Here is a 22,946-nt window from a genome sequence, read left to right on the forward strand (position 1 = left end):
GATGGCGCTATGGAGATCTTGAAAGGCGGTCTCCAGCTCGGGGGAAGCCGTACCGCTTCTATGGTCTCTATCTCCTCGGGTTCGAGCTCGTATGCTCCTAAGACTTCGTGTAGGGGGCTGCGATGTTTCTTGACCCATCGCGAGGCCTGTTTGACGTGACGGTGGAGGGGATGAGAGGTGGGTAGGGTGCACAACCTAGTAGCTTCGTGCATTATCATCTTATCAACAAGAAGGTGGAAGGGAAGAAGGTTCAAATGTGCGGTCAATGAGTCTGTGGGCGTCGATCTCATCGCTCCCGATATCATCAGGCATGCCTGTCTGTGCACCCTCTCGAGCTTGCGGATCACTCCGACTGACCCGTAGCGCTGCTTCCGGCCCTCCATCTGCCTCTGGGGGACAATCCATACACTCGCCGCATACAGCATAGCGGGGATGAGCATCTGAAGGTAAAGTGTCTTCACATGCTTCATGGGGATTCCATGCTTCGGACGCGCTAGGCGTCCGAACTGAAGCAGCCAAGTTGTGCCCTTCTTTAGGGCGTACTCGGCTTGCTTCTTGAATCGCAGCTTGCGATCGATCCATACACCAAGGAACTTCGCGTCCGCAGAGGGTTGTACTGACCCATCTGCTAGTGCCAGTGCGGGGCCCATGTCATCTTTAGCCAGTCTCGGGTCAGCGTGCAGTAGGCATAGCTTCGAGATCTCGAAGCGGGAGTTCCGCGTTCGGGACCATTCCTTTGCGCCGCCAGCGCGTTCCATGTAGCTCCGTAGTTTCGCACATGTGGCGTCTAGGTCCTTGCCCACTGCGATCGTGGCCACATCATCAATGAAACCGAGTGCGAGCTCGCCTCTCTTTCTGTCCGCACAGTCGAGTAGCACCGAGTTATAAATCTTGTACAGCAGAACTGAGAGTGGGCACCCTTGGTCTATCCCACTCAGGATTTCGAAGAGGTCAGAGATAAAATCGTCAAACGTCAGGCGTGTCTTACGCCCTTTAAGCTTCTCACGAAGCCAGTCCACGACCTCTTTGGGTACCCCTCGCGTCCGGAGCTCGTGAAAGAGCCGCTCCGGGATTGCACTTGGGAATGCTGCCTCCACGTCAAGGAACAGAACCGAGGCAACTTTCTTCGCCCGCCAAGCGTCACGGATCGTTTTGGTCAGCAAATGCAGTGAGTCGGTCGTTGTACGACCAGCTCGACCTCCGAAGTGGAGGTTGGGGAACAGCTTGAGCTTCTCGAGCTCGTACTCCACTGTTTCGGCAACGCAAGATGAGAGAATTTTTGCCATGCAACTCATGAGGGCAATGGGACGGTATGCCTTTGCGACAGAGTAGTCGCTCTTCCCGGGTTTACGCAACACCACTGTCGTGGACAGCTTCCACTCCTCAGGGTAATAGCGCAGGTCGAACGTAGCACGGAAGAGATATCCAAGAATTGGAACTAATATATCTGCGCACCTTTTATACACTTCATTCGGTATCCCGTCCGGTCCCGGCGCTTTGAACTCCCTGAGACGGTGACAGGCCGCGTGGATCTGGTGGTCGGAGACGTGTGCGAACTCGAAGGCGGGGGGCGGGTAATGCTCGGCCTCGGGGTCTGGTAGTTCGAGGTCGGGTGGGGGCTGCGGGAAGAACGTCTCGTATAGCACCTGGCTCTTCGCCTCATTTCCTCGTTCCAGCTGGGCGCTGCCTGGGCGGTGTAGCGGAGGCACCCTGCTCTTGCTGCCATCTGACGACCCTGCTCTGATGAATTTGCCCACGGTCCAGATTGATTTCGCATCCGCTTCTTCAAGCCAGGCGTCCCAGTGCGACTTCTTGGCTGCGCGCACCTGGTCACCGTATTTGTTCCTGAGCTGCCTGTACTCTGCGTGTATGGGGTGATTCGGGAACTCGCGGTGCTTGAACGCGCGGCGTCCCTGGCGTCCGACCTCCCTCCTGAGCTTGTCTAGCTCTTTCGAGTACCACCTCTTGGCGAAGGGTGGCGGCTTCGTCTCTGGTACAGTCTCCTGGATAGACTCGGTGAGCGCGCCCATGAGCCTGGTGAGGAGTTCGTCAAAACTCTCCTTCGTCTCAATCCGTCCATTCGGGGTCGGTATGTCTTCGACCCGTATGGCGAGCTCAGTCCTGAACTCGTTCCAGTCAACTTTTCGGAAGTTCCGAAACTTGCGGGGTGCAGTTCGCGGGACGTCGAGAAGGAAGGTGGTGCGTATGGGAAAGTGGTCGGTGTGAGGAGGACGTAAGTCAGGGGCAACGTCGCACTTCAGGAGGCAGTCCGCTAGCCCTTCAGATGCGAAGACGTTGTCTGGACGAGTAAGATTTTTAGTTCCGTGTGCCTCGAGAGTAGGAATACTTGGCGGGAGTAGCATGCGCATGTCAAAGACACTTAGCATGTCTATTAGCTTGTCCGCTTGGTCCAGCGCCTGGTTCGTGAACAGGTGCGTGTTACGTTCGTCATCCCAGATCGGGTGGTGTCGGTTGAAGTCCCCGAGCCAGAGGATGTGGCGCTCGGGGTCTTCATCCTCGTCTCGCAGCAGTTTCCGTGTTTCCCGAGACAGGACTGCCTGAGCGAGATTACTGTCTTGGGGATTGTAGACATTAAATATGTGTATCGTAGACGTGGTGAGACGGAGCGTGATCGCCGTGATGTCAGGGGACTTTATCGGGATCGCTGTCCAACTATTAGTAGATACGCGTTTGTTAATTAGCGTGACAGAGCGGGACGTAGCCTCATTATCTTTGTGACCGGTAGGATAGATTACGATCCAGTCCGCGGCAGCGCGGGTGTTGTCAAGATGATCGATGTAAGGTTCTTGCAATGCTACAATGTCAAATTCGGCGACGTCATGGAGGAGGGCGCACTGGGCGACGTTGGACTTGTTCACATTCGCCTGGCAGATCTTGAGTTCCCTAGAAGGTTCCATCATCATTAAGGTTGGTGTAATACTCCTGGGATCTCGTCGATGAGCGCGAGCTGGGGCGCGCTGGCGGGGCTGATCGTGTAGTAAATCCGCCCTCGCCCGTCAGCGTCGACTGGCGTTGTCCTCCTGCCGCTCGGAAGCTAGTTGTCTGTGGACGATATGAATCAGTAGTAGAGCTCGGGCCAGGGCCTTTGCCTGCTCGTTTCCAACCCTGGTCGCTCATCTCTGGGAGTGGTTCGTCACTCCATGAGGTCGCGAGACGGCTCGCCCGCGCGGGGTGCATGCGACCAGGGTCAGCTGGTGGGCCTGTAGACAGAATATCGGGGCGCTGTTGAGGTGCAGCCTCCTCCGGAAACGGGAAGCGGAGCTGGTCCGGTACGTAGCGCGGTTCCCATGAAGTTGGGTCGTCAGCAATCGGGAAAAAACGGTATTGTTCCAGCGTGTTGGCACGCTGGATCTTGTGGTTGGCTTCCATGAACGAGGGGCAGTGGCGTTCCCAGGACGCATGCCCTGCCACCTCGCAGTTCACACACCAGCGCTTGCGTCCCGGAGGGACCTTGCACTTCTGTGTTGTGTGTTCCGGGGAAGCGCACGTACCACACTTTGCCGTCTCCGTACAGTCGGAGGCCATATGGCCCGGCTCCAAGCGCTGGCACTTCATGCAGCGCCGCGCCTCCTTGACCAGACGCCAAGCGTTCAGTCTCTGGCCGAAGAACATGAGACCGTTGACGATGACATCGTTCGCTCTCTTCGCGCTACTGAACTTCGCGATCGCATACGCGGTCTGTTGGTTCAGTTTGCGCTTGTCAATAGGCTTGATCCAATGTACCACCATCAGATCTCGTTCGTCCCAGCCATTCTCCTTTTCGAGCAGTCGGTACGCCTGCTCGCTCGGAACGAAAGCCGTCGACAGGTTTTGCCACACTACTGCGTAGTGGCGAGCTCGCACCGTCGCTTCGAGGCCGAATTTGCCTGTAAAGGCGGCCAGATGTTTCTCCATCCTCAGCCAGGTGACTACCTCCTTGGAGGACAGCTCGTACAGGATACCCCCGTTCTTGAGCTTCTGTGCAGTCACGAATTTCGCCCCCTCAGGGGCAACGAATCCTCCATCATTTGCCATTAGTTCGAGCGCAAGATTGGCCTTTGTGACCAGTTCCAGCTCGGTGAGCGGTGTTCCGTCCTCTCTCGTTCTCGACTTCACGTCGATCAACATCTGACGCCCTTTTACATTCTGCCTCAACATCGTCGAGGCGTGCGCAGCGGGTAACTGATGCTGGATGGCAGCCGCATAAGAGGGTCGTCCCCCTGCAGCAGCCATATAGGCATCTCCGTTGCTCACAGGAGCGACATGCTCGTGATGCACGACAGGGGGAGGTGCCTTCAGCACCTCCTGTGTCTCTTTCAAGGCGCCTTGCAGGTCACCTCGGAGCCCATCCACCGTTTCCAAATCCTTCGCTAGCTTTTTCTGGGATGCAGCGAGTTTACGTACCTCTTCCGTCAACCTCCCCAGCATTCCATTGAGCTCCGTAGTCGACTGAGCTTGCCTGTCTACCATCTCCTCGAGACGGCCGGCCTTGTCCTCGTCCAGTTCCCCGGGCTCGGTGTCGCTCTTCTCCGTGAGTTTCACAAGGATCGGACGTAGGTCGTCCAGGACCTTGGCAGCAGGCCGGTTGTCGCGGATAGCCTCTGCATATGATGCAAAGGCGTAGATGGCCTCTCGTACCTGCGCCTGGTTGCTCGTCTCGGCGCAGAAGCGTAGGCCCTCTACCAGGGCACCTACCGAAGGCAGGGTCTCTTCTGGGATTAGGGCCCGGCCCACTAAGACCTTATACGCCTTATCGTACGTGTCCACCTTCTCTCTCTCCGTCTTCAGGTCCATTGGCGGCGCCGAGGCTGTTGCTCTCGTGTTAGGTCGCTCACTGGCGCTTCTGGTCGTCGGCGATGCTGTCGGTTTCGCTGTCTTAGACGTCGTCCCTCCCTTCGCGGAGTTCGACATCGAGTCTGTGTAGTGTAAAGTACTAGTGATATTTGCCTAGAGAGCTTTCTAGTAGCTCCTGTTGCTGTCCTCACGTCCGTATACCCTTCCCGTCAGAGGTCCGGACCGTGGGAAAATCGCCAGAGGTGAGCGTTAGAAGCAAAGAGGGATCCCATCTGTACGTCGACCATTGGTGTGGCTGCAGCCTGGGGAACATGGCTGCTAGTGGCCGGAGGCTGCCAATGTGTCCAGTAGAGGGGGACGCTGGCGCCGACTGGGTTGACCTCCTTGTCCGGAGTCGCCATGTCCATGTCCGTGGCGTCCAGATCAGGCGCAGAGCAGAGAGACGCCATTTCCACATGCACCGACTCCATCGCATCGATCATGCCGGGTTGACCAGAGTCTTCGTCGCAGACCATCATATCGACCGAAACAGGGCCAGAAACGGGACCAGAACCTCGTTCGCCAAGAGTACCGCGAAGTCCGAGATCAAAGCCACCTTTTCGTCGTGCCTCAGGACCCTATGAAGATGGAGACCTAGCGGCGAGGCGCACCATCATAACAGGGCCCAGAGGAGCATACGCGTCGTCGATCGCCCGTTGCAGGATGCCGAGGTCCTCACGCATGCTCTTGTGGTGGGCCTCTGCAGTAGCGAGGGTGCTCTGAGGCGACGTGAGCTCAGCCGCAGTAGTCGTATCCGAGTGCTTGCGGCAGTGGATGCAGCGGAGAGCGCGTAATGATCGACGGCCTTCGCGAGCCTGTGCTTCAAGTCGTCCTCCGCCCAACTGCAGCACCACAGGTGTACATAGGCTCGAGCAGAGCCGAGAGGCGCATGACTTCCTCTTCGGCGGTGGTCCTTGCCGCGGTGATGTCGCGCACGTCCTGTTCGAGAGTAGCATTGCGAGACGTCAGAGAGTCGACCTTGGCCTGAAGATGCTTGCGCTTTGTGGTCACGGAGTCGACGTCGGCCTCGAGCTTGTTGCGCTGCCCAGTCATAGTCGCAAGAGCGGCCTTCAGCTCGTTGATCGTCGCATCTGCCTCCTGATGCACTTCTTCGGTATGGTGCCGTGCAATAGACTTCTGGCGGTTCAGCTCTTGGACGTACATGTGCGGGGTCCACCGGATGTCAGAGCTGTTGGAAGAGGGAGCCTTGTGCACGAGCTGCCCCTTGACTACTGGATATGTACGAGGCTGCTGCGGGGTGTTCTTCATGGTCTCAGAATCTAGTTCGAGCCTGAAACGCAGGGCGAGCTTCTGGTAATCTTCGACGTTTCGAATTCGGACCCGGGCAATCGTGTCCTTGTCCTTCTGGTTTTCCTGGGCAGAGTCGGCCAGTGCGTGGGCGCAAGCCTGAATGAGACCCTCAAGAGCCTTCGTCGTAGCCTTAGCAGTGCCGGGTTCGCGTCCGAGATCCTTGATACGCTCCTCCGAAGCCGTGACCTTGCTGTTCAGACTGCCGACCTTCTCGGTGGTTTCCGTGTGAACACGAGTGAGGTCGTCCTGGAGGCCCGCTGTTTCGCGCTTCGCATCTTCGAGTTGAGCCTGCAGCTTTTGAGACTGTAGCTGGACTTCGGTGTGCGACTTCCTGAGCTTCTTCTCCAATTCCAGCCGAGACATCTCTTTGCTCTGCTTGTGCAGCATCTCCTTTTGCAGTTTGTCGGCTTCGGACTTGGGCACGGTATCAATGGGGAGAGCAGGTGTAGGGCTGACAAGACAGGAAGCCGGAGCCTGTGACGTGGCGTGGCCAGATTTGAGGACAAGTTTGACAGGCTCAGGAGATGCAGTGGGCGAGGATGATGCTTGGGCAAATACGTCGGACCATACACAAGCCCCAGAATCAAGAGATACAGGATGGGAGTTCAAGTTGTCGATCGGAGAGACACAAGCAGAGTTACCAGCGGCAACCAGTTCCGCCACATGGTCAGTGGCTACTGTAATGGAAGCAGGCCTTGGAAAGTCGATATGACGGTGGCGTTGAGGATGAATGGCTGCGACCCGTTCCTAGATGGGCGAGGTCACAAGAAGCTCGATGTACATGGACTCGGCGACAGACCTTGACAAGCTCTCTCACGAACCGGGAGAACCGATGATCAGGCCCGAAGAAACGCACGTAGACATTGAGGAGACCGAAGAAGACCGCCACAGGGCCAAAGTGAACTACCGCCCAGAGCAGGATGTCGTTGGACGTGTACCGAGCCTCGAGCGTGACCAGGTGTGCAAGAGGCGCGATGAAGTCGAAGTACTCCCCACGGGCCAGGTAGATGTAGAGTGTGATGAGCAGTGTGAGCGTGAAGCGGAAGTACCGTTGGTTCGACATGACCGGGACTACTGAAGGCCTTCAATGTTCACGGATTTGATGAGAGTACGAGGAGAAGGGACGAGATGGGACGGCAGCATGGAGGTAGGGCTGTTAGCTTGTCGGCTTTTATGGTCTGCAACGGAGACTAGGCGGCTGTGAGGTTGACGACACCGTCGGCACCAACACGTTGCAGCTTTGATCTGGACAGTCGACTTGGTCCAAGATGTGCTTGTCAAGATCGGAATCATTGACTTTGGCCGACATCGGGGGCAGTAGGATGCATGGGTGTATACTCGTCAACTGACGGCCTGTCTGAACGAGTGGGCAGCGTAAACTGATGACAACGTATTAGTACAAGTAGCTACCGGATTCGAGCTTCCGTGATCTCTCAGCATATCGAATAGTAGTGGTACATACCTATCGTCGTCGCGCTCCATGGTCAACTGGATCGATGCATCGGGGTCGATATTCGTTGCACATGGCACCGTCCGGGTATCTCAGATAGCAGATTCAGGGAGATGGCGCACAGGTAGCAACAAGGTAGCAACCCCGAACAACGAGAAGCATAACGAACTGAGTACTCACATGCCAATCCACTCGGCCTGCCGTCCTAAGAGCTTGGCTGGGGCAACGTAGGAAGCCACACGGTACAGCGCTCTACTCGACATCATGTTGCTCATCAGTAACACTGTCGTGCCTTAATGGAGTCCGTGACCAAGTGTTTGAGTACGTTCGGCCTAACGATCAAAGGTCAGCTACATCGAGCAACAGTCCGTCAGAACCGCACTTCTCAGCATGTACTAACGACTGTTATGTAAGCACAACAGAACGACCAATATGTTGGTCTCACTCACCCCAGACGCTCCAAGCCTGTATTCGATGTTGAACATCATCTATCAATAATGCTTGCTTGGTACAAATAACTCGCTTGCTCTTTGTCCCTGTTTGTGCCCTTGATGAAGAGCGTACTGCCTTGCCAAGTCCGCTCACCGGGCTCGTTTGAAGGAGCCTATCTCCGGTATGCTGTCGCCGATGATCTCAAGGGATATGAAATTCGGGCGGATTGTGCTCGTGTCTCTGATGCTTGAGGTTCGTGAGGAGGAACGCGCGGGCCAAATATTGCATTATAATGGAGTCAGTACGAAGCCCACTGTACATGACGCGTGACCTACTTGTTCCATGGCTTCATGATCAGGATATCCTGTGCTTCCTTCCGGTTCGTCACTTTGCTAGATTCAGTTTTCTTCGGCACTTCAATTATATATCCGCTGACCTTGGGCGAGAGGGGACCCTTCACGGGCGCGAGATGTCTGCGAAAATAAGTTGCTTGAGGTCTGGTGGGACTCTGGGGCTGAGCGCAACAAACATCGCAACCTTTCCTCCCCTCCCCTTCCGAGTACATTCGACGAGTACTCACGTTGGATGACCGAGCAGAGGGACGTTCGTGAGGGTGTGTGTGCGGAAGAAGTGCAGGTCATCTACGACCATGGCGGCATAGTTCATGGGTTGTGCATGAGGTGAGGTGCCGTGGTTACGCAGACCCTATACATGCTTAAGTTCAACGGTGAAATGGGTGTGCGCATGACTCACTATTAGGAAGTGATTGTGCACAGGCAGTCTCTCGTATCGTGCCAGCTCACTGGCACGTGATCGCGTTCTCGTAGGCTGACGCGCGTCGCGTTCGAGGTCGTCGCTTGGTTTCAAATCTCGCTGTCTGAGTGTTCTCCCCCGCGTCTCCCGCCAAATGAACCTGGGCTTCCAGCTAGATCTACGCTTTGTCGTGTTGTCGCAGTCACGACTCGTAACTGGACACCGCGGACGCGACTGTCCAACAGTTGACCACGCATACCCCACCGAGCCTATGCTCTGCGTCGCACGCGCACGACAAGCAGGTATGTACCATACTGCCAGCCGGTTGAAGACGACCGCGTACAGCTAATCTATGGATGTTGGAATAGATGCACCCCTTGCGTGACTCATTCCTGCGCGGCTGGTTGATCTCACGAAGACTACAACATGGGCACGACGCATGGATTCAAATCATAACCACGACCAAGCCAGAACAGGAATGACTACTCATCAACGGACGCAGGTGGAGGTATACTAGTGCGGAAAAAAAGGCCGGATTATCGTCGCTTGTGAGTGTGAACAAATGCTAGGCTACGAGACCTTTTCTAACAACCTCTACTCGGACGTGCGTGACCGCATTTTCTGTCGTGGCGATTAGCTACGCGGTCCGACAGGAGTGACAGCAGCCACTCACTTGGTCCGCTTCGTTTCATTGAGCATAGCTTGGAGGTCGATTGTTTCGAGCTTCCTCTTCTGGCCAGTTGGTTGCGTTTGACTGTTGACTGCTACCGGGGCCTTGGGAGGCGTAGGTGAGGTGGCACGATGCACCTTGCCTCGCGGCGAAGTCTCAGCATGCTGCGACGTCTCGGTCAGAGCGATGCGGTCCTTGTTCGCGTTGACCGGTTCCTGCTTCGCGCTGTCATCTGCATCGGTAACGATGTGTATGGGCTCTCGGAACAGTGCGGCCCAGATATCGCTGCCTTCAGACTTCAGTGCAAGAAGTTGACGATCATCGCACGAAGCAGTCTGCGCAGGCTTCAGATGTAGACTCGCCTCGCCCGTCCGGGTATCAACTCGGGGCGTCTCGATGATGCGCGGTTCGGCGTGGCGGTTGATTGCTGCTTCTTCCTCATTCCCAGCGCTGTCTTCTAACATCGACCTTCTTGAACGTTTCATATCCGCCCTTAGGTCCTTGCTTGTAGGAGCGTCGGTCCGCCGCCCGCCAGCCATGTCATCGAACGCAGGGTACGCCGCACCTGGCCTACTTCCCGTCTGCGTGCTACTCTGGTGTCGGGAGGTCGATGCACCGCTTGGCTCGATAGCGGGACTTGCGATGTTGCTTCGACGGCGTAAGACATACGCATCAAGAGTGTCGATGAAAGGTGAGCCTTTGATCTCGCCCGCGAGGTCATCTGTGCCTGCCTTGCCGCTACTCATCCTTGGGACAGTGAGCATTGTGTACGTCGCGAAGAGTCTCGCGACATCCACCTCCGTGGTTTCCCGTTTGGGTCGATACAACCGATATAGAGGAACACTTCACAGTCGGATTTGTCTGCCCATGCCTCAAGCGAGAAGCGCGCGTTGTGTTCCAGGCGCATTCCTATGCTGCTCAAGTTCAGAGCCCGGCCGCCACTGCGCAAGGAACAAAACACTCACTCGGCGTGAGACGCGGCCGCTTCGCCGCTGGCGTCACCCTGGGACCGGTGGTTACTGAGACCTGGCTCGTTCGGAGGCTGGTCATCCATATGGACGGCGCGAGCAGCGCGCATCTCGGTCTTGGACTGCTGCGACTCTCGTTCGTAGGCCTCCCATCTCTCTGGATCTTGCGTCTTCATCTCGGCGATGGCGGCGCTGTAGGCGTGATTCACTGCTATGGCCTTGTGGCTGAGCGTATCGCCATTAGCGTATGCCTCCGCTCTGGCCTCCCTTCCGATGTTCGGATGGTCCCTAACAAAGAAGTCGCGAGCACTCTTTGCACGCTCTCGCAACTCCTTGAGGGGAAGGCTGGGTTCGCGTGCCTCTGAGGTCTGCAATCGCTGCATCAGGAAGTAGTCCTTGTGGTTTTCAACCCATCGGATGATTTTCTGACGAAGGTTGTCGGCCTCTGGACGCGGTGAACACAAATGAGAATCACCTTGGGTCTATCCCGGCACCGCTCTCTGCGTTCTTCGCTCGTTTCATAGCGCACGAACTTGCCGTTTTTGGTGATGATCCCGAGCACTGACGGGTCGAACCGGCTTTCGAACCCTTCGGCGACTTCCTTAGCAATCTTCTTGAAGCATGCGTCGCGGTTGGCTGTCCTCAACGCTCTAGCCAGAGAGTCGACAAGCCAAGTGTGCTGGTCAATTCCCCGTCCGGGATCGACGATGCAAGTACGGCAGGCGGGGGCCATTGATGTCTGTGTCTTCAGTGTTGTGGAGGACGATGAAGGTTAGGGGACGTCCTGCATTGAAGGGACCTGATGTCGATATATAATGCCTTGTGCCATTGTCTTTGCGATGATAGGAGCAAGACGTCCGATGCATACAATAGCACATGGGGCCTAGATCATTTACTCAGCTTGAACTGTTGGTCAAAGCACTAGCAACCCCTCTCCGGCGGAGTAATCAAGTGACTACCTGGTCCGTATGGTCTGCTACCTGGCATCCTGCCTCCGTTCGCCTCGCCGGCCGCATATGGGGCGAATACAAATGACGCACGAGCCCGTACCCACCGCGCACACATGCCCTCGCCGCGAGTATGGTCTTACATGACAACCTCTCCCATCTCAACACCCTCCCTTCGTTTGACCGTTGATCCTATCCACTCTTACTTATATGCCTACCTCTATTACATCACTTATGCTTGTCACTCTTATGCCTCCCACCCTTATGTTCGCCTTTGACTCGGAACGGTAGACAAGGTCTCACGTGACCTGAGCTGTAACTAGCGCAGTCTGTCAGTTTGCCATGAGTCACGCTTACGCGCGTACGCCTTGCTTGTGGCGTCTCGACCGCCGTCTTGCTATTTACTGCGAGTTCTATTCGGCGCACTCCTTTAAACATCACGCTACTCCGCATACAATACCCAATGCCTCAGCCCTTGCCAACGAATAATTACGTATTCCAACCATGGCAGGACGCGTATGCCAAATGCCTCCATCATGAACAGGTCGGCAATACAATTGGCGACGCCACCGCGGCCGCCCTCGTACGCGCGAGAATCCTGGGCTATGCTATGCTCGAAACCCCCAGTGATACAGGTCGCGACTGCCTTTCCCGCGAAATCAACTCATGTGGTGATGACGATGAATTTGAACGTCTGGCGACACTATACATCAATCATTTCCTCCGTTGCTGTGAGTACCCCTATGTGCTACTCGGTGTAGAAGGCAGATGGTGAAACGTACATGCTGTGCCATAGTTCGAGCTGCTAAAGGCCGTACTCGATCCCCATCCACTCACCCTTCGAGGCCCTCGTTCGATGCCACACAGGAAACTCTGCAATATCCTCTAGAAGAGGCGCCCCAGAATCATGCAACAGCAAAACAGAAGGTTTTGTGCACACTCATTACCGCCCACAATATCGCTTTCTCACCTGCATTTATCACCAGGCCCTCATACGGGATGGTTACCGATGTATGCTCACTGGTGCATTTGACATCGTCTCTGTGAAAGAGAAGCCCCATATCCTCCCGGCCGATGCTCCCGTTACGTTCACCCAGGCAGCCCACATCTTCCCTGAATCCACAAACATTGGGATATCGGGTATCAACCAAAATGGTGCGAGGGTATGCGTTCGTATCTAATTGCTGGCCTGGAGTTACGAATCACATATTCTTAGCACGAATATGCAGCTACCGTATGGACTGTCATGGCGCGCTTCGGAGACACTTTTGTGTTCGATGAACTGAATGGACCTAACGTTCATCGGCTGGAGAACGTGATGACACTCCGCGGCGACGAGCATACCCACTTTGAAATGCTCAACTTGTGGCTTGAAAGCACTGTGAGTACCTACCAATCGATCTCTCTGCCGACGAGCCCGCAAATAATGATGTTGCTTAGGACACGCCGCACACATACACGCCCCAAACTACGCACCCGATGTATCGGCGGAACATACCGACGACAGTCACTTTCACGACCCCGGACCCCGAGAAGCTTCCGCTACCGTCTCCAGATTACTTGCGCCTCCATGCGGCTGCGGCTCGCGTGGCGCATTTGTCGGGCGCGGGGAGTACATTAATAAAATACTGAGGGATATGGAAAAGACCAGGGTGCTATCAAACGACGGCTCTTCTGCACTTCTATTGACGGCGGCGTTGGAAGGTATCTCGGTTCACGGATGATGTCTCATAATATACTTTACGATCAGACGTATGTTTCAGAATTCTATCTGATCTAGGTTGATATTGAGAGGTGCTATGGACAGACGAAGACCGTGCTTCAAACGTTCTTCTTGGCGATGGTTCACCCAGAGGTGTACAAGAGGGCACAAGACGAGTGGGAGCGGGTCGTTGGGGACATCCGACTGCCCACTTTTGAGGAACAACCGAACTTGCGCTACATCGACTGTGTCGTCAAGGAGACGAATCGGTAAGTGACACCCTTGGACTCCAGACAGATATGGCTCATCTCTTGCGCGACCAGTCAGTTGGAACCCAGCGATTCCCATGAGTAAAGCACTCATTTCTTCATGCGTGTCTGGCGTAGCTATTGATTGCTACATACCTACAGGTGTACCGCATCATCTCACTGAAGACGACGAGTAGGAGGGTTATCATACGCCCAAGGACACCCACATTGTAATCAACATTTGGTATCGTGTAGTCGATTATCTCGCTCTGCTTGGAACTTATCACCACCGCCCAGGGCGATGACTCGCAACGTGGAACAATACAGTGACGCTGAGGCATTCCGCCCAGAACGCTTCCTCAGCCCCGAGATCGAGGAACCTCGCAACATCGTCTTCGGTTATGGCCGACGGTACGCATTGTGTCTTTGTGCGGGAGCATGCCTATGCTGTCACTCACATGGTCGCAGGCTCTGTCCTGGGCGCCTTTTTGCGGACACGACTCTCTTCTTGGCGATAGCCAGTGTTGCAGCAACGCTAAACATCGAGAAGGCGCGTCATTGAAGGGCAGCGTCATCACCCCGAAAGCTGCGTTCGTATCTTCGTTTATCAGGTAAGTCGGAACAGTCGCCTTGGAGGTCAGCGAACTGATGTACCTCCGGCATATCTGCTCCCCAGCTATCCTGAAGCATACGACTGTGCGATCACGCCTCGATCGTCTGCCGCAATGAATCTCCGAGTCGTCGCGGATGCGTTAGTGAGTGTCACGGAGTGAGGCCTGTCATGTGTGTGCCTTCTGGCATCGATCGTGAAAGGGTTGATTCTTCGAAAGGCAGCTATACAGTATGTTCGACCCGTAGGAATGCCGTCTAACGCTATTCAGCCATCCTTGCGATTTCGCATCTGCCGTAAAGCCAGACCGCGAAAGCGTCGAACCTTGTTGTTGACGTCGCTGCTTTGCTGCGCCGTCATCATAGAATGTGGCGTATCAGCTATCGCATGGGCGGCACTTGCTCTCGAACTCGACGCTATATTGAAAACAGTCACAGGGACTGTGAAGTGCCTCGTGCTCCGCCACTACATTCCTCGGTATGGCCTGGCTAATGGACGCCAAATGTCTATGCACGCAATGGACGCACGTCACAGGGCTTCCATACTCCTCGTGGGATGGGAGCCTTCCCGTACACGCTGTCAAAGCTTGCTCACAGCAACATGGCTCCGGGCACTCAGATTATGTATCGTGCCGCTAGTGAGTGCATAGACTCAATGAGGGGACTCTTCTAACTCGACCTGCGCACTAGTGTCTGACAACCGTGTCACCGACTGCACTCCCTTTGCTGGGGATCTTGTACTTGCTTGTCTCAGACACCAGCGCCGTCTCCCACGTGGCCGAACGCGCCGTTCTCTCGTCGGAACGCCCTTGGTATGCCTTCGAAGCACCCGGAGAACATCTTTGCATTATGGGCAACAGATACGGTAAATGGCAGTGGCGTACACGAGGCATATCTCAAGCTGTTTCACAGTGTTTATCGCTGGTCGACGACAGATTCCAGGGATCTGCTTTATGCCCTCCATGATCAAGCGAGTCAATTTTTGTGCTGAAATATAGACATCATTGTGTTCCATCTCGCCGTGCTCCTCCGCGACGAGGAACCTGACTCGGGCGCTGATTTCGGTGTGTTGCTGGCAGGTGACTACAAACTCTTTATCAAAATCCTCCTTCTGTTACCTGCCTCCTCGTATGACATATCTGAGTGCTCTTGTAGTCACAACGCCGTATTTAACCCCAACTGCTGCTGTCCCAACTGCTGCTGTGCTGATATTCTTCGAGCATTCAAGGCATCGGGTCTCGGCCATGCACGTGATTGACATACTACTCATTTCAGTTCTAATTCCGTTCTACTTCCATACTATGAACCATTTTATTCCTCCCTTTTCATCTATGCTACCTGTTCTTTGCTCCATGCTTTACGCTCTATGTACTCTCTGGAGTCACGGTAAACGAGGTCACACGTGACCTGAGCTGTAACTAGCGTAGTTTGCCGAATTCACCTCGTTCCTCGTCCAAGCGCCAAAACTTGAAGTCCACGTTCATCTCGCTCGCTTTCGCCTTGACCAGCTTGAGCCCGCGAGATTCTCAATGATTTCGTGCTGGCTACGTAGTAACGATGGAAAATGGGAAGTCTACTCTTTGACTAACTATGACCAACACTCGATGCCATTCACGTCACTGTGCCCTTCACCGCCGTCCAGATTCTACCGAATCTAGATCAAGAGGTAACAACTGGCTTCGCGAGTCAGGAGGGCTGGTTAAGCCCCGTAGATTCCGCCTCGAAGTGGACAAGCGTATGCGTCGTGGGTACTCGCGCATTAGTCGTAAGGGCTATGTGCCCATCGAAGCAGCCCATCCAAGGCAACTGCTTATTGTCCTACGTGCGTCTTGTACCTTCACTTCAGCTGAAATCAAACAAGCTTCTGATGGATGTCTAGTCGTCAGTTTATCTTCTGCGAACACGTCGTGTGCTCTATGCAAGCATCCTGAAATGTGAAGCTGAGACTGGGTGCCTTCTCAGGCCTCAGGCTCCTAGCCTCGACGACTCAAGCGTCTGTTAGTCGCTTGCTGGTAATGCATTACACCACCGCTATCTATCCTCTCTCCGTGACATAGTGAAAGTAAATCATCTTGCGGCGTGAAGTTACTTATCTTCTGCCAACTTGTAGCAGCTGGCTAGTCCTTGGGTGTCGGTTCGAATTACCTCCTAGATTACTCCCGACCACAGGCAATATTCCTGCCGAGTATCAAGAACACGCGTACGTGCAATGGGCAAAGAAATATATGGCGCGACGATGGTACGGTCACATGCATTCAAGCGTTTGCAGCTCACTTATCGCATTCCTCGAGGTCTAGCTTATGATCTACATTAAAGAGGTTTACGGTCGTTGGTAATGCGGCCGTCTTCTGCCGAGCTCAATTTCTGGCTGCGGCTCTACTGAATGTAGAGATAGTGAACCCGACGGGCGCCATCTTTAGTCATGGACGTGGACGAAGGTAGGCTGACCGATACTACTCGTGTTTGATATGTTGAATGAAGACCACTGTCCACAGAAACTGCCGGGATGCCTTCATGTAGGCCCTCGCCGTGTATCTGGTGGCGACTTACAGGGAAGATAGATCGTGCCGGAGCCCGGAGCCTAAATTTAGTCCACATACAAGTTGTTGCAGGACCGTCGCGCAAAGCTTGTTAGCCGTCCCTGCGCCTCCATCTTGCCATCACGCCGCAAAGAATGCTCTGCGAGAGCGGCGAACCTTGTCTGAAACCAAATACTAGCACACGGTGAGTTCGCTCTTCTGATGTGATGTATCTATCAGCTATTCCAGGATGAGTCCTCGGCGACCGCTCGCTCCCGTATTCGATCTGGTCAGCGACCCCAGGACAAAACACTGCGCCGGGTGCGCGGTTAGGTGCGGCCGTCCCTACACCGTACGGCCGGTTTGAAATGGCTGGGCACGAGACGACGACTCCGAGGGTTTGAGCTCCTCGTACACCGGGCCTGTGCGCCACGGCTCAGCACATTACGGTAAGTGTCCACTCATTTTAGTACTATGCTTCGCAGGGTTCCGCGCTACACTGCCAATAGTATCGCTATAAGATGCCAGGGCGCCGCTCTGACCTACTACGCTCGCAGCTGACTGGTACTGTAGGCAGCCATGTCTCAGGACCCGATTCCTTATGCCTGGCTCGCGATCCCTGCGCTGTGTATCCTGCTCTACTCACTCAGTCGCAGCAGCCAAGGAAACCGCCATCTCCCTCCAGGCCCCAAGCGCCTCCCGCTCGTGGGCAACGTCTTTGACTTGCCATCGCAATATCCGTGGCAATTTTTTGCTTCGTGGGCGCAGAAATACGGTACGATGCAGCCGTGACAGACCGAAATCCAGGCTCACATGCCGATGCTACCATTACAATTGAAGGTGACCTGATGTATACCGAGACCTTCGGTCACCGTACGATCATCATCAACTCGCAGAAGATCGCGCGAGACCTGCTGGAGAAGCGGGGCGCGAAGTACTCAAGTCGACCGCGAATGGCACTTCTGGTCGAGCTGTAAGTTCTATTTCCCGGCGTGCGTATAATGCGTGTCGATGACCATGGTTGGATGTGTCCCCTTCCGGCAGAATCGGGTGGTATCCCATTACGTCGTTATTGCCTTATAGGTCGGAAGGCCACCGCAAGCAACGTCGGTGGATATGGAGCGCTTTTGGCGAGAAGAAGGCGGTGCAGAACTATAGAGATCTGAGAGAGCGGGAGACGTACACCCTCTTGTTGGGCCTAATGGAGAGGCCCGACGACTTTGCTTTGCACATCAAGCGGTAGGTTCAGTCCCGCGGCCTGAAGGTGTAGCTTGAGAAACTTAACAATGATTTGCACAAGACACGTCGCGGCACTAGTCCTCGAATCCGTGTATGGACATCGGATCACCTCGCTGGAAGATGAATATGTGACTCTGATGGACAACGCTATGGACGCGACCACCGCAACTGGAGTAGCAGGCGGGACGGCGGTAGACATATTCCCGATTTGTGAGCACTGTTCAATATACAGTCCGACTCGGGCAAACCAATTGATCATCGCAGTGCAACACGTCCCCGCCTGGATACCCGGAGCGGTCTTCAAACGAGTAGGGCTACATGCGAGGCAGCTCGTATGGAAAGGCCACCACGTACCCTATAGGATGGTCCGAGAAGCAATGGTATGTGCTGTGCGCACGAATTGTACCTGATCAACATATGACGAACGGCAAACAGGTATCTGGCGACGCGCGACCTTCATTCGCGTCCGCCCTCACAGAGAAGGCGCAGAAAGCGGGCCGGCTGGCTCAAGAAGAGAACGACATCCGCTATGCAGCAGGGAATATATACGGCGGTGGGTCCTCCATCGTGATGAATATCAGAGCTACGTGGCCGCTCACATGCTACACTAGCTGCAACAGATACGGTACATATCTACATTGACAACCTCGCACCGTTCCTGATCGAAGCTACGACGGATAGACGCAGTCCGCTTTACTTACTTTCTTCTTAGCGATGGTGCTCCATCCAAATGTATACAACAGAGCGCAGGAGGAAGTGGATCGTGTCGTCGGGAAGAATAGACTTCCGACTTCGGAAGATAGGCCGCGTCTACCTTACATCGAAGCCGTCCTGAAGGAGACTTATCGGTGAGCGTCCACAGTTAATGTAATCCTCATAATCTCTAATCAATCTGCAACAAGCTGGCATGCGCCCGTCACTCTAGGCAAGGGCTTTCTAGGTCTGCTGTAAATATCTGGCTTACACGAGGCCGCAGGACTACCGCATTATCTCGAGGAAGACGACGAATACGGAGGCTATTATTTACCCAAAGGATCAACCGTTGTGGCAAACGTGTGGTAGTGCAAGTGCACCTAGACTGTAAATCCAGTCGACTTACCGTGATTCCCCAGGTCGATCTGTCGTGACGAGCGCATCTGGGGCGATCCGGCTGCTTTCCGTCCGGAGCGTTTCCTTGAACCGAAGTCTGAAGTGCTAGATCCATTCAACGTTGTCTTCGGCTACGGACGCAGGTCATTCATTATTTCACTCATTTACATAGAGATACTTATGCACCCGTACCGACTACAGGATCTGTCCCGGACGCCTATTTGCGGATACAATGCTGTTCCTGGCCATAGCAAACATGACGGCTACGCTGGACATCCGGAAGGCCCGCGATGCAGAAGGGAAGGAGATTACTCCGGAAGCGTCTTTTACTCCCAACTTCATCAGGTGAGGCATTGTGTGCGTAGTATAGACGCAGTCGAACTCACTGGTGTGCACTAGCCATGCTGAAGAATTTAAATGTTTCATCGCACCGCGCTCTTCAGCAGCGAAGGCACTCGTCGCGGAGACATTGGCGAGGGTCCCTGCATGATGACTCTTTTGTGGCTGCAGATTTGGACGGAGGTTGACCCAAGAGACACCTGACGGGATGCATCGGATACAAGCTATGTACTACTTTATACACGAACACGCGAATATGCTCACTCTGTTTTTGTCGCTCCCTACTTAGCATGTATGAACTATAGAGTCGTAATTGCGATCGTACGATATTAAGAGTAAGGTACTGTAGGTTGGATGTCGGTGACAACTGGGGGCCTCTCGGAAAGGTGAAGGCTACATAGTATTATGCGCTGCTAGGGCGCGTCTGCGTAGGGAGTAGTGACCAAATGGAATTTCCTCGATAATCCCTCTACTCGCGCGTCAAGGTCGCGTAGGTACTTAGTTGCTGGGTGACGAAATGGAATTACCTCCTCCCTCCTCGGATTTGGTCAGTTGTTCATGACTACGCCACGTGACCGTGACGCGTCTCCTGCGAGTCGGTCGCCAGTCTCGGGCTTCTCTTCCTTGTACGCTTTCACTACACTCTAGCTGAAACTGTCCGCTGATTACCAGTGTCTGGGATGACTTCCCCGTATCTGTGGGGCTTCCATCTCTACCGAACAAAACGACATCTGAAGTGCGCCGACAGCAACGTTGGACGTCGAACATCAACTTGATGAACACGCACAGGTGCCGGGTCCATCCTACACGGTAGTCATGCGAGTCAAGCTCTCGAGACGGGGATTTCAAGGACGGGACACTTATCGTGAATTATGGCCTTCTGGTAGGAGTCGCAACGACGTCGACAATCCGACTCCGCTCGCCAGGTCATCATCTTGGTCGTGAAGCCTGAAACCGGCGGGGTTCATACCATCCGTGGTCTATGAATTTGCGTATATCTGCACCGCACATTGTGAGGCTTGACGGCGTGTATGAAAGCAATAGGTAGTACCGTGTGTTTCTGTATACATCCGCCAATTGCTTTACCGTTTCAGGCCACTGACGCTCGTGCCAACAGATGTGCCTTCCTGCTCCGTGTACATCACGTCTGCATGCATGTGCTCTCTTCCATCCACGTTGTGCGTCGAGATAAAGATGGCATGCCGACAGGCACACTTCAGAGCATCCGTGTCCAGAAAATTGGGATATTACCGCAATAAAAGGACTTCGTGCCTTCGCTCGTCGCCCATGCTCGACCATTCCTAGCCAGATGATCCTCTTCGCGAAGGTGCCCTCGGTGTAAAGCCCGCCATAAGTCTCTCCTTACCCTGACTGGACTCGGTTTTCGCCCATCTCCTCCCCCTTCACTCTGAGCGCAGGATATCCGCCATGGGGGAGCTCGACAGAACGTATGGTGCCGTGCTCATAGGCGCGTTCATCTCCGCGGTGTGAGTCGCGTCTTGTGCTTCTGCTGTACTGAGCTTCTCTGAGATTTGACGAACAGCTTGTTCGGTATAACCAACCTACAGACGTTCGTTTACTTCCAAAAGTACCCCTCCGACAGGATCTGGAACAAGATCTCAGTCTGCTGGCTGTGGTAAGTAGAACACTGCCGACTATGACGGTGTAGTCTGAATGTACCGCCCAGGATGCTCGATGCCGCTCATCTGGTTCTGTGTATCCACCTGGTGTATTGGTATCTCGTCACCAACTACCTCGATCCCCTCGTACTTCTAGACATTGTCTGGAGTTTCAAGGCAAGTCTGGTGACTTCTGGGCGCGTTTCATCGATCTCTCATCCATGCCCGCAGGCACAGATCATCGTGGACGTGAGTTTCTTTCGTGTTGGTTGCGCAGACGTCAACTGAGGCTCCCGTAGGCGATTGTCATTGTCTCGGTTCATACGTTCGTATTCACCTGGCTGTATGCGCCGTTTCCATTACTCATACAAGCCTACTTAGCTTGTACACCATTCGGCTGTGGAAACGTAAGGTTGTCCGCCTATCTGTTTGGATCTGACCATTGACACTGGTCATGCCCTTCTTCTGTCCCTACCGCAGTCAATGCTGCAGACAACCGAAAATCAGCCTTGCGCAAGCTTCTGCCCCTAGCAGTCGTACGTCCCATCAGTGTACCAAACGTGTAGACGCGACTCAATGTACGCAGTCCGCGATCGTTCTCTTCGGTGGATACGGTTCGTCTTGTGCCTCAAAGTTTTGTCTATGTTCGCTCACGACTATCTATGGACAGGCTCAGCAATAAGTGAGCATCCCTCTCTCATCTCTCGTCGCATCCCGCTGACGTCATCTGCAAGCACTCTGCTACGAGATGTACGTACCTCTCGCCCGCCTCTCCCCGCCCGCCGCCAACTCTTCTTGCCGCAGCCTGCAGTTCGAGTCCTACACCGGCCTACTCGAATCCCGGGTACGCGTCCCCGTCGCGTCGCACAGTAACGAGCGCTCACCTAGTGTCAGTGGGTCACGTACCTCCCCCTCGGCGCGGCGACCTTCATCGACGTGATCATTGCGCTCTCGCTGTGCTACTTCCTCGAGCGGTGTCGTGTCGGCTCGACAAGGTGCGGATTCGTCTCGTGTGTCCGCATGCTTCGGGTGCTGACTTAGGACCTTGCGTGTCGGTGGATAGCATGGACTCGACAATCACCGTGCTTATGCTGTACACGCTGAACACAGGTGTCATCACGAGGTGCGGCTGCCCCTTACTCTCGTACTGTGCAAGTGACTGACATTGGTGGCGCAGTCTCTGCTCCCTTACGGCGATCATCACGGTGCGTCCTGTGGGCGGTTGCAGCGCGCATACACCTAACCCCCGTTCCGCTGCAGATGACTGCGCTGCCTACGACGTTCGCGGTGATCAGCGTCGAGTTCATGCTCACCAAGCGTGCGTACGGTTTCTCCCGACTCCCAGCTCATCCCAACACTAACCGTCTCCCCCACAGTCTACGTCAACTCCTTCCTCGCCATGTCAGCTACATCCCTCCTTCACCTCGCGCGGTCCCCTCGCTCACTGACGCGCCTTCCCTCGTCTGGAACACAGGTTCAACGCTCGGAACAAGCTCCGCATGCAAAGCTCTATTGTCGACGCGGAAGGCGCCCTCGTCCACCCGTACCCACTCGCCTCCGAGTCCTCCGCGCGCTCCCGCGACCACAAAGCCGCTGCGGGCGCGTTCTCCTTCAGCCCGACCAACTCCACCGGGCACTCCGACCTCCGCGCCAGCTTGCGCCCGACCGCGCGCCGGCGCTCGACGTGGACATCGAGCACGGGCTCAGCATCCACTTCGTCGGGGGAGCTGCGAGGACAGGGAGTCGGACGTGGTGCCGAGGACGCCCGCGCAGACCGTCGTGCGGGTGATGGGGCGCAGGCATCCGCCCCGCTGGACGGCGCGGAGCCGTACACGCAGTTCGGGAGGGCGCACGTGCCGAGGCGGTCGGCGTACGACGTGTTCGCGACGAGGACGCGCGGGAGCACTGCTCAGGGACGTGGTGAGTTTCGATTCTGGCTGATGCGCTTGGGGATGTGTGATGACGGTCTGGTCTGCTGTAGGACGAGGTGTGGCCCGGGAACGGCTCGCAGACGTGGATGCAGATGGAGTATGGGTTGCGTGCGCAGACGCCGAGCGAGCTGATCGGAATGGCGGTGACAAAAGATGCGTGAGGACGTTGGTGTCGATGGCGCACATAGATAGAGACACCTGCGTTCGCGCATGAGGGTTGCGACTCTGACGGTGTCGTACGGGTGTGCTGGTATCGTGCCTTTCCTTACTTTGTGGTGGTCGAAGTT

The 22,946-nt window shown here is 55.1% G+C and overlaps 9 protein-coding genes across 9 annotated transcripts; 6 read left to right on the forward strand and 3 right to left on the reverse strand.

The window, feature by feature from the left end:
- Positions 1-3,270: 3,270 nt before the first annotated feature.
- B0H18DRAFT_841817 (uncharacterized protein) lies at positions 3,271-3,948 on the reverse strand (the record flags this gene model as incomplete). The annotated part of the gene is made up of 1 exon (XM_048039500.1): positions 3,271-3,948. A coding segment is annotated over one exon (678 nt), but the record flags the coding sequence as incomplete, so codon positions are not given.
- A 4,534-nt stretch (positions 3,949-8,482) lies between these two features.
- B0H18DRAFT_888644 (uncharacterized protein) lies at positions 8,483-8,728 on the reverse strand (the record flags this gene model as incomplete). Its single annotated transcript, XM_048041234.1, has 2 exons — positions 8,483-8,573; positions 8,607-8,728. Coding segments are annotated over 2 exons (213 nt in total), but the record flags the coding sequence as incomplete, so codon positions are not given.
- Positions 8,729-8,909: 181 nt separating this feature from the next.
- Positions 8,910-10,187, reverse strand: B0H18DRAFT_1216577 (uncharacterized protein). Its single transcript, XM_048036671.1, has 3 exons — positions 9,453-10,187; positions 9,148-9,400; positions 8,910-9,081 (listed from the first exon to the last, which is right to left on the reverse strand). Exons 1-2 carry the CDS (start codon positions 9,986-9,988, stop codon positions 9,364-9,366), a joined length of 573 nt encoding a protein of 190 aa, XP_047885905.1. The 5' UTR covers positions 9,989-10,187; the 3' UTR covers positions 8,910-9,081; positions 9,148-9,363.
- Positions 10,188-10,932: 745 nt separating this feature from the next.
- On the forward strand, positions 10,933-11,373 carry B0H18DRAFT_1050067 (uncharacterized protein). The gene has a single exon (XM_048030918.1). It carries the CDS (start codon positions 10,966-10,968, stop codon positions 11,191-11,193), a length of 228 nt encoding a protein of 75 aa, XP_047885906.1. The 5' UTR covers positions 10,933-10,965; the 3' UTR covers positions 11,194-11,373.
- A 368-nt stretch (positions 11,374-11,741) lies between these two features.
- On the forward strand, positions 11,742-13,096 carry B0H18DRAFT_1050071 (uncharacterized protein). The gene is made up of 6 exons (XM_048030919.1): positions 11,742-12,095; positions 12,161-12,291; positions 12,351-12,527; positions 12,581-12,745; positions 12,805-12,951; positions 12,978-13,096. Exons 1-6 carry the CDS (start codon positions 11,828-11,830, stop codon positions 13,086-13,088), a joined length of 999 nt encoding a protein of 332 aa, XP_047885907.1. The 5' UTR covers positions 11,742-11,827; the 3' UTR covers positions 13,089-13,096.
- Positions 13,097-13,615: 519 nt separating this feature from the next.
- Positions 13,616-13,876, forward strand: B0H18DRAFT_1126463 (uncharacterized protein; the record flags this gene model as incomplete). The annotated part of the gene is made up of 2 exons (XM_048035154.1): positions 13,616-13,725; positions 13,783-13,876. The coding sequence occupies 2 exons, from the start codon at positions 13,616-13,618 to the stop codon at positions 13,874-13,876; spliced, it is 204 nt and encodes a 67-aa protein (XP_047885908.1).
- B0H18DRAFT_182083 (uncharacterized protein) lies at positions 13,825-14,971 on the forward strand. The gene is made up of 3 exons (XM_048036998.1): positions 13,825-13,925; positions 13,991-14,561; positions 14,614-14,971. The coding sequence occupies exons 2-3, from the start codon at positions 14,175-14,177 to the stop codon at positions 14,887-14,889; spliced, it is 663 nt and encodes a 220-aa protein (XP_047885909.1). The 5' UTR covers positions 13,825-13,925; positions 13,991-14,174; the 3' UTR covers positions 14,890-14,971.
- A 2,027-nt stretch (positions 14,972-16,998) lies between these two features.
- Positions 16,999-19,629, forward strand: B0H18DRAFT_1216580 (cytochrome P450). Its single transcript, XM_048036672.1, has 13 exons — positions 16,999-17,217; positions 17,283-17,415; positions 17,487-17,681; positions 17,743-17,891; positions 17,946-18,061; positions 18,117-18,234; positions 18,293-18,367; positions 18,394-18,529; positions 18,584-18,621; positions 18,658-18,739; positions 18,794-18,913; positions 18,972-19,115; positions 19,170-19,629. Exons 1-13 carry the CDS (start codon positions 17,022-17,024, stop codon positions 19,258-19,260), a joined length of 1,593 nt encoding a protein of 530 aa, XP_047885910.1. The 5' UTR covers positions 16,999-17,021; the 3' UTR covers positions 19,261-19,629.
- Positions 19,630-20,235: 606 nt separating this feature from the next.
- On the forward strand, positions 20,236-22,946 carry B0H18DRAFT_182179 (uncharacterized protein). Its single transcript, XM_048036999.1, has 18 exons — positions 20,236-20,596; positions 20,653-20,745; positions 20,797-20,905; positions 20,960-20,977; positions 21,028-21,053; positions 21,110-21,135; positions 21,209-21,264; positions 21,315-21,342; positions 21,399-21,410; positions 21,463-21,478; positions 21,533-21,572; positions 21,623-21,723; positions 21,792-21,851; positions 21,906-21,933; positions 21,989-22,046; positions 22,105-22,129; positions 22,203-22,648; positions 22,710-22,946. Exons 1-18 carry the CDS (start codon positions 20,538-20,540, stop codon positions 22,871-22,873), a joined length of 1,365 nt encoding a protein of 454 aa, XP_047885911.1. The 5' UTR covers positions 20,236-20,537; the 3' UTR covers positions 22,874-22,946.

This window comes from Fomitopsis serialis, assembly GCF_022376445.1.
Source record: "Fomitopsis serialis strain Sig1Antser10 chromosome Unknown B0H18scaffold_198, whole genome shotgun sequence".
NCBI classification, from domain to species: Eukaryota; Fungi; Basidiomycota; class Agaricomycetes; order Polyporales; family Fomitopsidaceae; genus Fomitopsis; species Fomitopsis serialis.

Coding starts and splice junctions, on each gene's coding strand:
- B0H18DRAFT_1050071 (XM_048030919.1), top strand. CDS start 11,828: ATGCCTCAGCCCTTGCCAACGAATAATTACGTATTCCAACCATGGCAG. Junction 12,292..12,350: donor ATGCAACAGCAAAACAGAAG/GTTTTGTGCACA, acceptor ATTTATCACCAG/GCCCTCATACGGGATGGTTA. Junction 12,952..12,977: donor TCCATGCGGCTGCGGCTCGC/GTGGCGCATTTG, acceptor GGGCGCGGGGAG/TACATTAATAAAATACTGAG.
- B0H18DRAFT_1050067 (XM_048030918.1), top strand. CDS start 10,966: ATGATCCCGAGCACTGACGGGTCGAACCGGCTTTCGAACCCTTCGGCG.
- B0H18DRAFT_1216580 (XM_048036672.1), top strand. CDS start 17,022: ATGTCTCAGGACCCGATTCCTTATGCCTGGCTCGCGATCCCTGCGCTG. Junction 17,892..17,945: donor GGTAGACATATTCCCGATTT/GTGAGCACTGTT, acceptor TGATCATCGCAG/TGCAACACGTCCCCGCCTGG. Junction 18,235..18,292: donor AGCAGGGAATATATACGGCG/GTGGGTCCTCCA, acceptor ATGCTACACTAG/CTGCAACAGATACGGTACAT.
- B0H18DRAFT_1216577 (XM_048036671.1), bottom strand. CDS start 9,988: ATGGCTGGCGGGCGGCGGACCGACGCTCCTACAAGCAAGGACCTAAGG. Junction 9,401..9,452: donor AATGAAACGAAGCGGACCAA/GTGAGTGGCTGC, acceptor TCGCCACGACAG/AAAATGCGGTCACGCACGTC.
- B0H18DRAFT_182083 (XM_048036998.1), top strand. CDS start 14,175: ATGCCGTCTAACGCTATTCAGCCATCCTTGCGATTTCGCATCTGCCGT. Junction 14,562..14,613: donor GATTATGTATCGTGCCGCTA/GTGAGTGCATAG, acceptor CCTGCGCACTAG/TGTCTGACAACCGTGTCACC.
- B0H18DRAFT_182179 (XM_048036999.1), top strand. CDS start 20,538: ATGGGGGAGCTCGACAGAACGTATGGTGCCGTGCTCATAGGCGCGTTC. Junction 21,054..21,109: donor GTCATTGTCTCGGTTCATAC/GTTCGTATTCAC, acceptor AAGCCTACTTAG/CTTGTACACCATTCGGCTGT. Junction 21,136..21,208: donor CACCATTCGGCTGTGGAAAC/GTAAGGTTGTCC, acceptor TCCCTACCGCAG/TCAATGCTGCAGACAACCGA.